At 43.9% G+C, this 13,106-nt stretch overlaps 6 protein-coding genes across 6 annotated transcripts; 2 read left to right on the top strand and 4 right to left on the bottom strand.

The window, feature by feature from the left end:
• Positions 1-2,064: 2,064 nt before the first annotated feature.
• LOC6624001 (uncharacterized) lies at positions 2,065-2,715 on the bottom strand. The gene has a single exon (XM_002048613.4). The coding sequence runs from the start codon at positions 2,674-2,676 to the stop codon at positions 2,143-2,145; it is 534 nt and encodes a 177-aa protein (XP_002048649.1). The 5' UTR covers positions 2,677-2,715; the 3' UTR covers positions 2,065-2,142.
• A 1,126-nt stretch (positions 2,716-3,841) lies between these two features.
• LOC6623957 (uncharacterized) lies at positions 3,842-4,569 on the top strand. The gene has a single exon (XM_002048612.3). It carries the CDS (start codon positions 3,878-3,880, stop codon positions 4,451-4,453), a length of 576 nt encoding a protein of 191 aa, XP_002048648.1. The 5' UTR covers positions 3,842-3,877; the 3' UTR covers positions 4,454-4,569.
• Positions 4,570-5,300: 731 nt separating this feature from the next.
• On the bottom strand, positions 5,301-6,410 carry LOC6623876 (uncharacterized). Its single transcript, XM_002048611.4, has one exon. The coding sequence runs from the start codon at positions 6,296-6,298 to the stop codon at positions 5,636-5,638; it is 663 nt and encodes a 220-aa protein (XP_002048647.2). The 5' UTR covers positions 6,299-6,410; the 3' UTR covers positions 5,301-5,635.
• A 1,154-nt stretch (positions 6,411-7,564) lies between these two features.
• On the bottom strand, positions 7,565-8,374 carry LOC6623509 (translation initiation factor IF-2). Its single transcript, XM_002048610.4, has one exon. The coding sequence runs from the start codon at positions 8,298-8,300 to the stop codon at positions 7,800-7,802; it is 501 nt and encodes a 166-aa protein (XP_002048646.1). The 5' UTR covers positions 8,301-8,374; the 3' UTR covers positions 7,565-7,799.
• Positions 8,375-9,919: 1,545 nt separating this feature from the next.
• LOC6623827 (uncharacterized) lies at positions 9,920-10,862 on the top strand. Its single transcript, XM_002048609.4, has one exon. It carries the CDS (start codon positions 9,968-9,970, stop codon positions 10,751-10,753), a length of 786 nt encoding a protein of 261 aa, XP_002048645.1. The 5' UTR covers positions 9,920-9,967; the 3' UTR covers positions 10,754-10,862.
• Positions 10,863-11,638: 776 nt separating this feature from the next.
• On the bottom strand, positions 11,639-12,766 carry LOC6623528 (uncharacterized). Its single transcript, XM_002048608.4, has one exon. The coding sequence runs from the start codon at positions 12,709-12,711 to the stop codon at positions 11,809-11,811; it is 903 nt and encodes a 300-aa protein (XP_002048644.1). The 5' UTR covers positions 12,712-12,766; the 3' UTR covers positions 11,639-11,808.
• Between the last annotated feature and the right edge of the window lie 340 nt (positions 12,767-13,106).

The raw sequence follows: 13,106 nt of genomic DNA, 5'->3' as shown, positions 1-13,106 counted from the left end.
GAGCTTATTTATAGCCGCCTCTCGTCAGATCATTGTTCATAATTTATGCTCGTCACTTTTGATTTTAGGCCTCCTAGCTAGTAGTCGTAGTTGCTATTCCCGTTCGCTCGGCACGGCTTTGATTATGTTGCCCCGATCGAGTCGGCTTGTGATTTCTGTTTTAATGCTGGTTACGTGACCCTTTTCCCAATTTTGGCCGCCAATGCTAACCCAAGCGCCAAGTGCTCGTCTCTGTGGCTCTTCATTAACACGCCGTCGACGCCGATTCCAATAGGCCTTTGGTCGTAATCGTATTGTCCGTCCGTTTGTTGGTTTGTTTTGGTGGGTTCTTGGCTATTCATAATTTTATTTGATGGCTTTTATATTCATATCCACAGGCCTTGGCAGAAACGTGTCTGGAGAAGCTCGACATTAGACACAATTCTCATCTAGGTCAGGCGAAGTCTTCGATCATTAAATATTAACTGCCTTTAATAATGTTCTTTTTATAAATACCCAAATTTTTTAAAGGTCAATTGTGATGTTTCAATTATTGGGAATGGGAAGTACTAGCTGAATAAATTAAAAATGGGTATAAGGGTATATTGTATTTGTGCAAAATCCAAATATATATAACAGGCAGAAAGAAGCATCTCCGACCCCATAAAGTATATATATTCTTGATCAGCACCAATAGCCGAGTCGATCGAGCCATGTCCGTCTGTCTGTCTGTCCGTCTGTCCGTATGTCCGCATGTATGAACGCAAGGGTCTCAGAACCTATAAGAGCTAGAGACTTGAAATTTTAGATGTAGGTGCTCCTAGTGCCCGCGCAGATCGAGTTTGTTTCCGATATTCGATAACTTACTCAATTTCCAAGCAATCGATAAGAATCGATATCCTGTTTTTTGGGCAATTTTGGTAAATAATAAGAGCTTGATTCACCAAACTTGACATATAGCTTCTAAAATAGAATATATATAAATATTTGATGTTGGAAGAGGAGGGTTCTGGGAGCTCCTGACTAGAACCTCTTATTTTTTTTTTAGCATTCTCAGGTTTTATTATCTTGTAATCTTAAGCAAATAGAATTCTGTTAATATTGCTCTCTAAGTCTTAATGATAGCTTGATGATATGCTGCACAGATTAATTTTTTTCTCACATTTTTTTTTGTTTTAATTTATTTAAAATCTTCACTCATTAAAATCTTATCAATTAAAAATGTTAAGTTTAACTCAATAAATTGAACGGGCATTTGCAATTGCAGAAGAACTCTACATAAAACCTTAAAGACGCCGAAGCTTTAATATAAAATATTTGCAAATAGTGCGAATCGTAAATGCTGAGGTTGACAAAAAAATATCATGAAAACCAGATTTTTAGATATATAACAACCTACTTTTCGACTGGTCTTTCCTATGGAAGCTTTGTGATATGATGGTTCGATGTTGACAATACTTGATATATATATATATATATATATATATATATATATATATGGATCATAGTGGAACTAATATATACCGAGTTTGGCCAAGATATACCTACTTAAAACTACTTTTTTATTAGTCTGATCCGGTAAGATGGACTAACGTAAAGTTTCATGATGATAGCTTTAAAACTTAGACAGTAATTCGCATGAAAGACGACAGAGGGACAGATAGACATGGCTATATCAACTCAGCGATCGATACTGATCTACGATATATATATATTTTTTACGGGGTCAGAGATATCTTCTTTGCATTACGCGCTTTTGGATGGTAGACAAAAATGTTTTGATGGAATTTCTCTTGCCTCCGGTCTTAGCGTGCACTTATGTAATGTAAGGTGACTTTCGTAAAAATTCATCGAGCAGCGATATTTATTATAATATAATTAATAAGTAAAGTGCCCCATTAAATGTATTGAGATTGAATGAATAAATTAAATAGGTAAAGGGTATCCTCCAGACTTTCAAGCATAAGTATTCTTGGGCTTATCAAGTTTTCTGGTTTCAAATAATGATATAAGGTTCATAAACCATTTTGGAGCTCAGGAATGGGACATGTAAATAACAATGTTTTTTTTTTTTCATTTTCAACAACAAATTCTTTATATATTTAAATCAATAACAAATATTTGACTCGATAATTCGCAAAAACATTCTCAACAATATTCTTCTTAGATGGTATAGACTAGGATTGGCTTGGAGCGTATGATCTGAGCGGCGCGCAGTTTCTCTGGCACCGGACGGCGGCTGCGCAGGCGGCCGCTGCGTGCCAGAATCAGGCTAGCGGGAATGGGCTCAGAGGCTGGATCGGCGTCGATTGGTGCCAGATCCTGATCTGCTGCAGCATCAGCGGGTGGACCATAGGTGTTATCCGGCTCGGCGGGTGGGCCATAGGTGTTGTCAGGCTCGGCAGGTGGGCCGTATGTGTTGTCCGGCGGGCCATAAGTCAGATCTGGCTGTGCCTCGGTCTCCGTCTCGGTGGGCAGGTCGAAAGCTATGGCTGGCGTAACACCAGCTGCTGGATAAGGCGCCGAGGCGGGCGTTGGCGCAAGGTCCAGTGCTGGATCGACGGGTGCTGGTGGCGCCGCCTCCTGGCGAGCCAGCTGGAAACGCGATGAGCGACTGCGCAGACGCGCCGGCTCCGCCACAGTCACAGCTGCAATAGCAGCCAGGATGAGCACAGAGCTGGTAAACTTAAAAGCCATGTTGAGCTATTGCTGGGTGTTGTTAGAATGTTGATATCGAATGCCAGTCGCTGACTTTTTATACACAACATTTTGGCAGTCATAAATGGCACTCTGAGGGACACCCTTAAGATGGTATCTACCTGCACCTACGTGACAATATTTAGTCAAGGGCCCATGTCTAACCCATAACCATTTACCATTTACCATTTACCATTAACCATTTACCATTAAGTTGTTTGGTCACCCAACTCTGAACTTCACACACTTTTTGGGCGCACACTGGTGCAAAATGCGTTGAAAAAAATACACAAATAGTTAACTGTTGTTTATTATTATGTTACACTGTGCCAAAATCTACTCCAGTCTGGCTCCTTCCTGTAATCCATTCAAAGCTTTTCAAAAGAGATGTGCATATGTCTGTTACAGGCAGATGGCAAAAGCATCTGTGATGCCATGCCCATCTGTCTGATCGAAGGATCTATAAAAGCCAGAGTGTTGACATTAGAAGTATATTTATTTTAATATACACCATGTCTATCATTATCTTCAATGTCTTTTCCCATTTTCATCATATTCATGATTATAAATTTTGCTACCTGGTTTTTTAGGTCTATCTCCAAGATTATGAGATCTGGTTACATGCAACTTGGTATGTTGGTTCACAAATGGTATAAACAGGTTTAAGATCTTTCAGCTTCTGAAGTTAGAAGTTCAAAACTCAGTTTTGAGGCAGAGTCTTGTGCTTTGGAATGCAAACACAATTAGGTGCCGTTTCTCGGCCCCGAGCATTTGATTAAGATCGGACTATAAACACCGAGGTCTCTTTATCTAAGATAAGCCTATTGCGATCAACATGTCGAATTTAGATATGAAATGTAGTTCGCTGTTTAAGTTTCTCAAGTATATGTTAGTTGTTCAAGGAACTATTAAATAGGTTTCTTTGGTAAATTGCCAGGATATAAAACAAGATTAAAACAAACACGTAATAACAATTGACTTCCGAAGCACTGTGCGGCGCCTGCTTGTCATGCAGTTCGTTATTTTTTTTTTTTTTTTTCGGTTTTTGGATTGGGCTATCAAATTATTGACTGCTTTATATGCGAAACGTTGCGGGCTGGTCTAGAATCGCCGCAACCGGGGCCACGGGGCCAACTACGAGTATAAAAGTAAAAGCTCCATATAGGAACGGCAACAAAGCGTCACAACAAGTTAGACGATCATGGCACGTTACCAACCCATTAGCTCCCTGCTGCTGCTGCTCCTGGCTGTTTTGCTGGCCAACACTTCAGCTGAAGCACCCCGGCGATTGCGTGTTAATCGACAGCGCCAGGTGTTTGCCAGGCAGGAGGTGCAGCCCACGCCGTATCCCTCTGCGGCCGAGCTAAAACCGGATGAGCCGGCGCTCATCTACGGCCCACCTCCGTCTACGGAGCTGGATGAATTGCCCGCCGAGCAGGATCCAGCTCTGAATAGCTTCCAGCCTGATGCTGAGCCCGAAACCGATGCCGAGGAGCTGGATACCGAGGAGAACTCGCTCGAGGAGACCACACCAGCAGCTGTCGCTCGCCTGCGCAGCAGCCGCCAGAGATTGGCCAAGCTGCAGCTGGCCAAGGCACAGCCAAAACGTTTGCGTCAACGTCAACGCATTGCCCGCCTGGAGGAGCTGCCCGTAGAAGCGCCAGCAGCAGCTGTTGCGCCGGCAGCCGCCTTGCCGGCTCCACAGTTTTTCTATCTGGGTGCCCAGCAGCCCTATGTGGTTGCCTACAATGCAGCTGGCCAGCAGCTGGCCTGGTAAATCGTCTTGTGATTGTTAGATTGTTATATTGATTGTGATCGACTGCATATAAACCTATTGTTGCGTCTATTAAACCATGTTAAACTAGCTGCATATAAATTTAATTTTTCTTTCAACAGAGCTGCTCTACTCCTTACTTTTGCAGTGCCCTTTTCAGTGCCTGGTTGACACTTTTGCTCCAGCGACGAGGTTGTTTCTTTTTCTTTTTGTTTTGCTTTGCAAATCATTCGCCATTAAGAAGCGCCCAAGAAGCTCAACGAGTCGCTGCTCTTGGCCAGAACTTTCCATTGTTTGGATCCATTTTCAAACATTGCATTGAAGTTGTTTTTTTTTTTTTTTTTTTTGTTGTGCATTTTTCCTGCCGCTAGATGGTTCCTTCCACATTTCTGAGCTCCTTTTCCTCAGCCTTTCCTTTGTTCTGGCTCTTTGAATGCATTTTTCATGCTTTGCCTGCTTATAAATTGCTATTTGTGAGTGGTTTTCTTATTTATGTTTTCTTTTTACCTTTCTGAAGTATTTAACAGGCTGCTTTCATTATTATGCCAGCCAGTTAAATGGAAACTGAGCTTGGTAATAATTATGAGAGAATAATTCTATGCTCGTATAGGATTTCCATTATTTAGATTCGCGCAGATAGTAACAGCAAAAAAATACGCTAGCATGTCAAATGGACAGCAATTTTTATAAATATCATACATATGAAATGCTTTTCCCAGGTCAAAAATTTGGCTAGCCCTAAATAAATAATTTTAACGACAATTAATTCTATATATATTTTTTTTTTAATTTTAATAAATAATATGTATGCTGAGTTTTAGTTTGTAGAACAATTAACATACAATAATAATATATTTCACTTATAAATATGTATTTAATTTCGTTTGCATATTATTTTATAATTAATGAAGCACCAAAGGGTAAACGTAATCTTATAGCATGGAAAAAAAAAAACACAAATCATGCCTCACGTTTTGGTATTTCCTCTGTTTTTTTTTTTTTGTTTCGAGATAATATTGTTGAGTAAGAGTGTATAATGTACACACCACACAGACAGAAGACAATATAAATAATTTTGTATTTACTTTATACGTTTTTATAATTATATTGTCTTTGCACAGACGAAACGAGCTTAAATAAATTAACTATTAACATTGTTTTATTTGCGGCTGGAAAGCCAGTTTTTTAGCCAGCAAAGAAAGATCCCCGGTTCTCAAGTGCACTAACATTTGGCCTCGAGCTGTTTCTCAATGACTCAATGGCCTGATAGTTGAGGAACCAGAATGGCTGATTGTCCACAGGCAGTTGGCTTAGATGATTCACATAATCCTGATCGCCATGCGCATCGATGGGCAATGCATTAGGTACGGGTCGAATCCCGCCGACACTGGCAATGGGACGAGCAGTGGCAAAGGAACCAACACTCGCAATGGGACGAGCACTGGGCGCATTCGGTATGCCCGCAATGGGCGTGTTGACGGCGCCATCTGTGCCACCAACGCGATTGGCAAAGTCAACGGCTGCTGATGTTGCTGTTGGGGCTATCGATGCCACATCGGGCACATAGCTGCTTATGGGCAGCACCAGGGGCACACCCATTGGCGGCCTCTGTGCGGCGCCGTAGGCCAAATTGATTGTTTGCGATTGCTGGGCGACGGCATCCTCGCCAAATCGTGTGGCAATGTCCACGCCAGTTATGTTCTCCACGGCCGTATTTTGGGCAGCATGATACTTGTCCTTCTGGCTAAGTCCGCCAGGTGGACGCGCGCCCGCAAAGGATGGCCGCTGTGCCCGCGACAGTTCAAGCAGTCCCAAAAACATGACAACGTACGAAATACTCTTCCACATTATTTACTTATGATTGGTTTTTCGATTTAAATAAAAGCGAATTTCACTCGAAGATCAGAAAACACGTCACGTTGCTCAACTGTTGCCTTGCTCGTAGCGACTGAGAGCTGAAAGCGCTTCCAATTACTTAAATAAGCAGCCAGATGCTGCGCGACGAGCGACAAACTGACTAAGCCGAGGCAGAGATAGCGACAGAGGCGATGCCCAAGCCAGTTGAGGCTGCTTTTGCCGCTTATCAATATGATGGAAGCCCATACTGACCCCCACCAGTATAATCTCATTGCAATATCTCTCTCCCTCTCTTGCTCTGTCTCTCTTTGTTAACTTGTTTTAAGATTTCCAATTTTGCATATCTGTTCATATATTCATTTGCGTGCTAAAATTTTAACGTATACGGCCTGCCCGGCCACTCCTCTGCTGCAAATTAACAGCGATTATCGTGATAAGTTGAACAAACTTGCGTTCATGTATCTCTTTGTATCTTTCAGTTGCAATAGTATCTGAAGTGCACAAACATACCTAAGAGCCTTTGACGTTCTATTAGTATGTTAATACAAAATGTCCTTGGGTTTCCACATGATTTTTTTATAACTAATTTTATTTGTTTTTTTATATCTTATCCTAGTGCCAACTACACAATGTGCTTTGGAAAATAAATTGATTATTTATGAGAGTATTCCTCAAACGTTTTTTTTTATTTAGAACCAAACCGTATTTATTATAATAATTATCTCAACTTAAGCAATTCCATGTCTTTAGGAACAGATTCTTGAGTAGTGCACAGGTTTGTGGCTTTCCAGTATATTGTTCCAGTAAAGTAGAATTCGTATTTTCCAACTCTGGTGCTTGGCGTCCCTCGAAAGTTTCTTATTTAGGTTCGGCTGTGTTTTTTTGGGATAACTATTCGATTAAAGATTCGGTTCACAGTAAAAATATTTATTAAAAAATGGTGTATGAAAGGACTACGCTTTATCACGAATTAGTTAAGCAGCCAGAAGAATAAATTAATTTTCTAGGGTATAAATGGTTCGACTCCCAACCGAATCAGTAATGAATTGGCTGCTTTCGTGCGGTTAGGGAGATACCCAGACCTCTGTAATCTGGCTGCAGAGGTTCGTCATCAATTTCATGTTATATGACGCGCACGCGTGCGTTCCTTAACCGGTTGTAGTTGGCCCAGCCTCGCGTCTCGTCCGGCTTTTATTTGTGTTGGGAGCAGCCCCCTCCAAGCCGTTGTGATTCATGAGGCAGACAGAATGTCTGAGCTTTTGTTATGTTTTTCAAACATTTTATTTGCAAATGCTTACAATCAAAATTACATTTCAAATTGTGAATAGTGTGTTGTGTGTGTGTGTCTGTATGTGTATGTGTGTGTGAAGTCCGTCATCATGGAGTATCGTTGAATCGTCATGGGTTTTGGGTTTTGGGTATGCACCAGCCAGCATCTGGCTATATGCGACTGCCCAGCTCGGGCAGCTCGTAAGCAGATGTGTGTCCGCGTCTAGGAGCGTCTCACTAGGCGCACAGCGCTTAACTTGGCGGGGCGTGCCGCTGCGGATGCCACACGACGATAGGCCAAGGGCTGTGCACGTCGCAGGTTGGCCGCGCGTCTGGCAGCCACTAGACGCGCCTGCTCGGCGGGCACATCGGCGGCGGCATCGGCGGGCAAATCGTTGCCAGTGACATCGGGCGGTCCGTAGACCTCATCGGGCACATTGTTGGGCGCGGGCGCCGCATCGGGTGGGCCATAGACAGCATCCGGTGTGGGCTCCGCAGCAGCTGGGGCGGCTGCTTCATCGAATGGCACCTCCGGCTTCAGTTCGTCGGCTGAAGGATATGGTGTGACGGCGGCATCCGCATCCGCTGGCGCCAGCTCCTGGCGTGCAAAGTAACGGGAACGTCCACGGCTCAGACGCTGCGAGGAGCGCGCACGCTGCACCTGGCACTCGCTGCTGGCCAAAAGGCAGGCGGCCATCACTATCAGAACTTGAAACTTGGCCATATCGTTGAAGGGTTCTTGGTGAATTGGGTGAATGTGTGTGTCTAGGAAGCTGAAGCCGACGACTGCTGCATTTGGCAGCCAAGCGAGGCGCTTTTATACCTAGGACAGCTGTCGCAGCAGCGGTGGAAGTGCCACCTGTTCCAACCGCGCTTGAATCTGTTTAGTGTGCGTCGCATAGTCTAAGCATGGACATCCTTTTTTGGCGCATGCTCTGACGTCGGCGGCACTATTGTGAGTGGCCGATCGGCGGCTTTATGAGCTAACGACGTGACAAGAAAGAACTAGCAGAAGAGTTGGAAATACGAATTTATAGTTCCGCCATCAATCAATCCAAAACCGGAGCGAATACTTTCAGTGGAACAACACAGGGAAGGGCGCAAACCTGTCCACCACTCAAGAATGTGCTCTAGTTTCTTAAAAACTTACCCTTGCTTGAGTAGGGCTGATTTTTTATATGATTGGAAGAGATTGGATTGAGTATCTGAACATTTTTATTGATCAAATTGATACTCACATATAGATAATCAATGAAGAACTTATGTGATTTTTAGGTTTCCCATGGATGAAATCGACGTGTAAGGTTAATATGGCAATAGTCAAAGACTCCCAACTTGCATTTGTTTCTTACTCTGAACCGAACCTTATACGAAAATGGTTTCTCAAATAACAAAACAAGCTGAACCTTATTTTTCTTCCAATGCAAGATTCAGCCACATCCATATCCATGACATTTATCTAATCTTGCTTGGAAATAATGGAATGATATTCTTATAAAAATGTATTCAAATATATTTAGTTAGAAATATTGTCAGGAGACCGCACAGCTATAAATTACAAATATAAATATCTTATTAAATAAATTAGAAATATAACATAGAAATATAACATAATATAGAAATCCTGAAATGCCACGACGCTTTTCTTGTTGGGTTTACAGCCCCGCCTAGTATCTATATAATCTTTGGTCAACAAGAGTATTGTGATAGGGTTGTATTTAGATATCGTAAGTTGCGGCTGGGACACCCATGTGAATCTATATGGCAAATAATATGGTCGGCAACATAAGACGTGACGTGCTGTGGTAGTTAGTTAATTACTCATAGCTGCCCTTGATGGCCACCTCATGCAGTCGTTGATCGCATAAATATCGATTATAAGTGTTTATTAAATATTCTAACATTCAAACCCAGACATATAATGCAATTGGCAACAAGTTTTCGCTTTCAATTGATGTGGGCGTTTTGTCAATGGTTTTGGCCGACTGGAAGCTCCTTAAGCTTGCGGATCACGTAGGAAACGCATTTTATTTCCATAGAACATGGCGACGATTCGGACGTGGTGGACGTGGATAAGTAGCCCAAACACCAGAAACAAAACAAATTCAAAATATAAAATGTATATATATAAAAAATAAATCAATAAATGTGATAACCGTGCGCCTAATGATGTTTCAGGCATATGTATATGCATATGTATATGTCTGGGATATTACGGCTCCACATGGAACGGAACGAAATGAGACGACTCTCGCTTTCATTGCCAGTTAGCTATAGCCGGACTGAGCACCCGAGACCTTAGGCAGTTCGAGAACGTTGTATAAAAACGCCAGACGCATCCGCAGCGCAAATCAGTTGAAATATATCGCGACCAGTTACGATATATACAGAATGCAGTGGATATTCGCGCTAGTTCTGGCCCTCTGGGCAACCGCAATCGCCGAGACGCGCCAGATACGTATCAATCGTTATGCGGTCAGCGTGCAGGAGGATGACGTACAGCAGGCGGTGGTTAAGGAGCTGAAGCCCACGCCATATCCGGCAGCTGGCTATAGACCGCAGGGACGCGCCTTCTGGTTGCCGGGCGAAGCCGATGCGGAGGCTCTGCCCACTGAGGGCTCGGGCTTGGGTACAACTACAACGGAATTGCCGCTGGATGAGGGAACAACGAGCACAACAGAGTCACTCGACTTGAGCACTACAACAATGACAACAACCACATTGGATTCCCTGGACGCCACGACCACATCAGCACCCTTTGAGTTTCGTTCCGGCCGCGCCAATGCGAAAGCCCCTTATCCAGCTGCAGGCTATCGACCAAGTCGCGCTTTTCGACTGCCCACCGAGCTGAATCTGGAGCTGGGGCAGCAGCAGCAGCAGCAACAGGTGGAGCCAAGCAATGTAAACGAGACGGCAGCAGTTCCCGATAGTAATGCCAACCATCCTGTTTGCGGTGTCAGCACAAACCCACTGAAGCCCACCCCGGAGCCGGGCACCAAGGATGAGCCCGACTCGGAAAATGTGCTGATTACCGCCAATCTGGGGCCAGCCGTATTGGTTGCCAGAGCACCAACCTCCCCGGGCATACCCGTTGCCATACCCCTGCGCTCGCAGCCTCTGATTGCGGCGCCCAGGCGAGGATTTGTCTACACCACGCACGTGGAGCAGCGTTGGTGAGGCTCAGGCTGACTGCACGTCCCTCCTATTACATTGTTAACAGCTTAGAATTAATCAATCCATGTTACTCTTATTTAAGTTGAAATATATTTGTATTCATTTGCAATCTATATTCATATATTTATGGCATTTCCTAGGGTATTCAAAGGGAATTGTAATTCCTCTCTCTCTCTCTCTCTCTCTCTCTCTCTCTCTTTCTCTCTCATTTTTTTAAATATCTTGATCGATAATCTTAAATTATCTTCCTTTTGGTTAATATAGGAACATCCGAATAAACTAACACCCCTTTTAATCCCCATATATAGAGCTCCATTAGCTAGGTCTGAACATATGGAAGTGGTCGATCTTGGTAGTATTCTCTTGCCTGTTGCCTGTTCACGTTGTATTTAATCTTCGGCATGCCGAAAATATGCAATTCCTTCTTGCTTAACGATGTACTTGTGAGGAAATTGCAGCTTGACTACTTTTTATCCTTTTTTATCAAATTTTTTATCAAATCCGTTTCAAATTTGCGCCCTGCTGACCCTTATTAGCTACATTGCTACAATAAAGCTCCAAGAATTTGGTTTTTAATCTCCAAAAGAAAAACATTTTACTTAAATTTCCTAAAAATCCTTTATTTCATTTAATTTTACTTGACTTTTATACCTTCAATTCTGTCCAGGCTCTTCCTCGTCCTCCATATTTTTACTCGTTGAATTATTCACAAGAGAGGCATTCCATAGATTTTAAACCGATTTGATTTATGTTCCTTTAAACGGAAACTACAAATTTGTATAATATTCATTGATCTACTGTAAACGGATGATAAAATCTTAATGAATTGCTAGTTCTAGGAAGAGCCAGTATTCCGTTTGAAAATTGGTAAAAATGGTATTCCTTGTGTAAATGTTGCTTTCACCGTGCTTTTATATGCATATATATTTTTATTTTATTCTGTCTTTTATGTCTTAAGTCTAAGCTTTAAATCGTAATTTGTTATTTTCGATAGTCGTATTTAGCATAAAAACAAACTTTAACTTGAAACCGCTCCAAAGTGCTTTCTGGTGCGAAAATCAGCGCAAATTGTGCACAAAGTTAACAATCAGGGGATCATCGAAACGGGTGGGCACAATTTCTACGGAATGGACCACAGGCTGCAAGTGGGCATCGCTGTCGATGTGCGTGAAGCTGCCCAGCTGCAGTTCGTCATGTGTGGCTGTTGATGCTGTTGATGCTGGGGATGCCAGCTGCAGGCCAGCATTGACATCGACCAGCACGTATTCCGCCTCGGGCTCGACAAGGGCCAGCTGAATGGCCACATTGTTGTCACCAGCTGCCTGCGGCTGTTCGGCAATCGCAATTGTGGCATTGTCCGTGGCCAGGGCGATGGCCACATTGGGCTCAGACGAGTCCTGCGAGGATATTGTCGCATTGATGGGAAAGAGTTTTGTTGTCTGGCGGTCGCTGCTCTCAATTGTGGTTGCCGTTGTTGTAGATTCACTATTCTCGGCAGTGGTGGTACCCTCCAGCTCGTTCATATAGCTTAGCGTTGTGGTTGGGACCCCGCTCTCACCGCTGCCCGCGGCGGCGACTGTGTCGCTCTCGTCCTGCTCCTCAAGCTGTTGTTCCACCTCTGCCGGCCGCTTGGCTGGCGTGCTCAGCAGCAACAGCTTAGCCGACTTCATTGGTGGCTTGCCTCCAACCACAATCAGGTCGCCCTCGATGGTGCTCGGCGCAGGATTTAAACTGGCCAATCCAATTTGCACGCTGGCATCCTGGTCGCGGCTCAGTGCAACGCGGTTCAGCGCGGCTTTGTGCGTGGTGCTTTCTTCTGGTGTCACCGTAGTGCTGGCAGCCTCTGCCAGCCCGTCCAATATTCTGGTTGTCTCCTGTTGCTGATCGCTCCGTATGATAGCCGCTTGTGCGCTTGCCAGGCACAACAACAATGCCATGTAAATGCCGAATCCTTGCCACATATTTGCTGCTCTGCTTGTTTGACTCACTATTGGACTGTGCTACTAAGCGCTGACATTTTCCGACCGCGCGTATTTATAGCTGCTCAGCAATTCCTAGTGGGGACGCCCGGTTCTCCGTACCCAATCCCAGGCACCTGTCATAATTTTAGCCCTGAAGCGTTCAAATCGACGCGCTGCTTCCGCAATGCTGCCCAAGCCGGAAATGTAATTTCGTGTGAGTGTGCGATTGTGTATGTGTGTGTTAGTGTGGGTGTATGTGTGTGTGTGTTGGTGTGGATGTGTGGTTGATTGCTTTGTCCAGCGCCTCAGTCGTGGTCATCGTGTCAACGTTGAGGCCAAAAGGCGGACATCGTTCGCTACACCTTAAACCTGCCCGTTGACCGCAATGATGGTCA

This window comes from Drosophila virilis, chromosome 3, assembly GCF_030788295.1.
Source record: "Drosophila virilis strain 15010-1051.87 chromosome 3, Dvir_AGI_RSII-ME, whole genome shotgun sequence".
In the NCBI taxonomy this organism is placed as follows: Eukaryota; Metazoa; Arthropoda; class Insecta; order Diptera; family Drosophilidae; genus Drosophila; species Drosophila virilis.
This window is presented reverse-complemented; position numbering and strand designations above follow the sequence as displayed.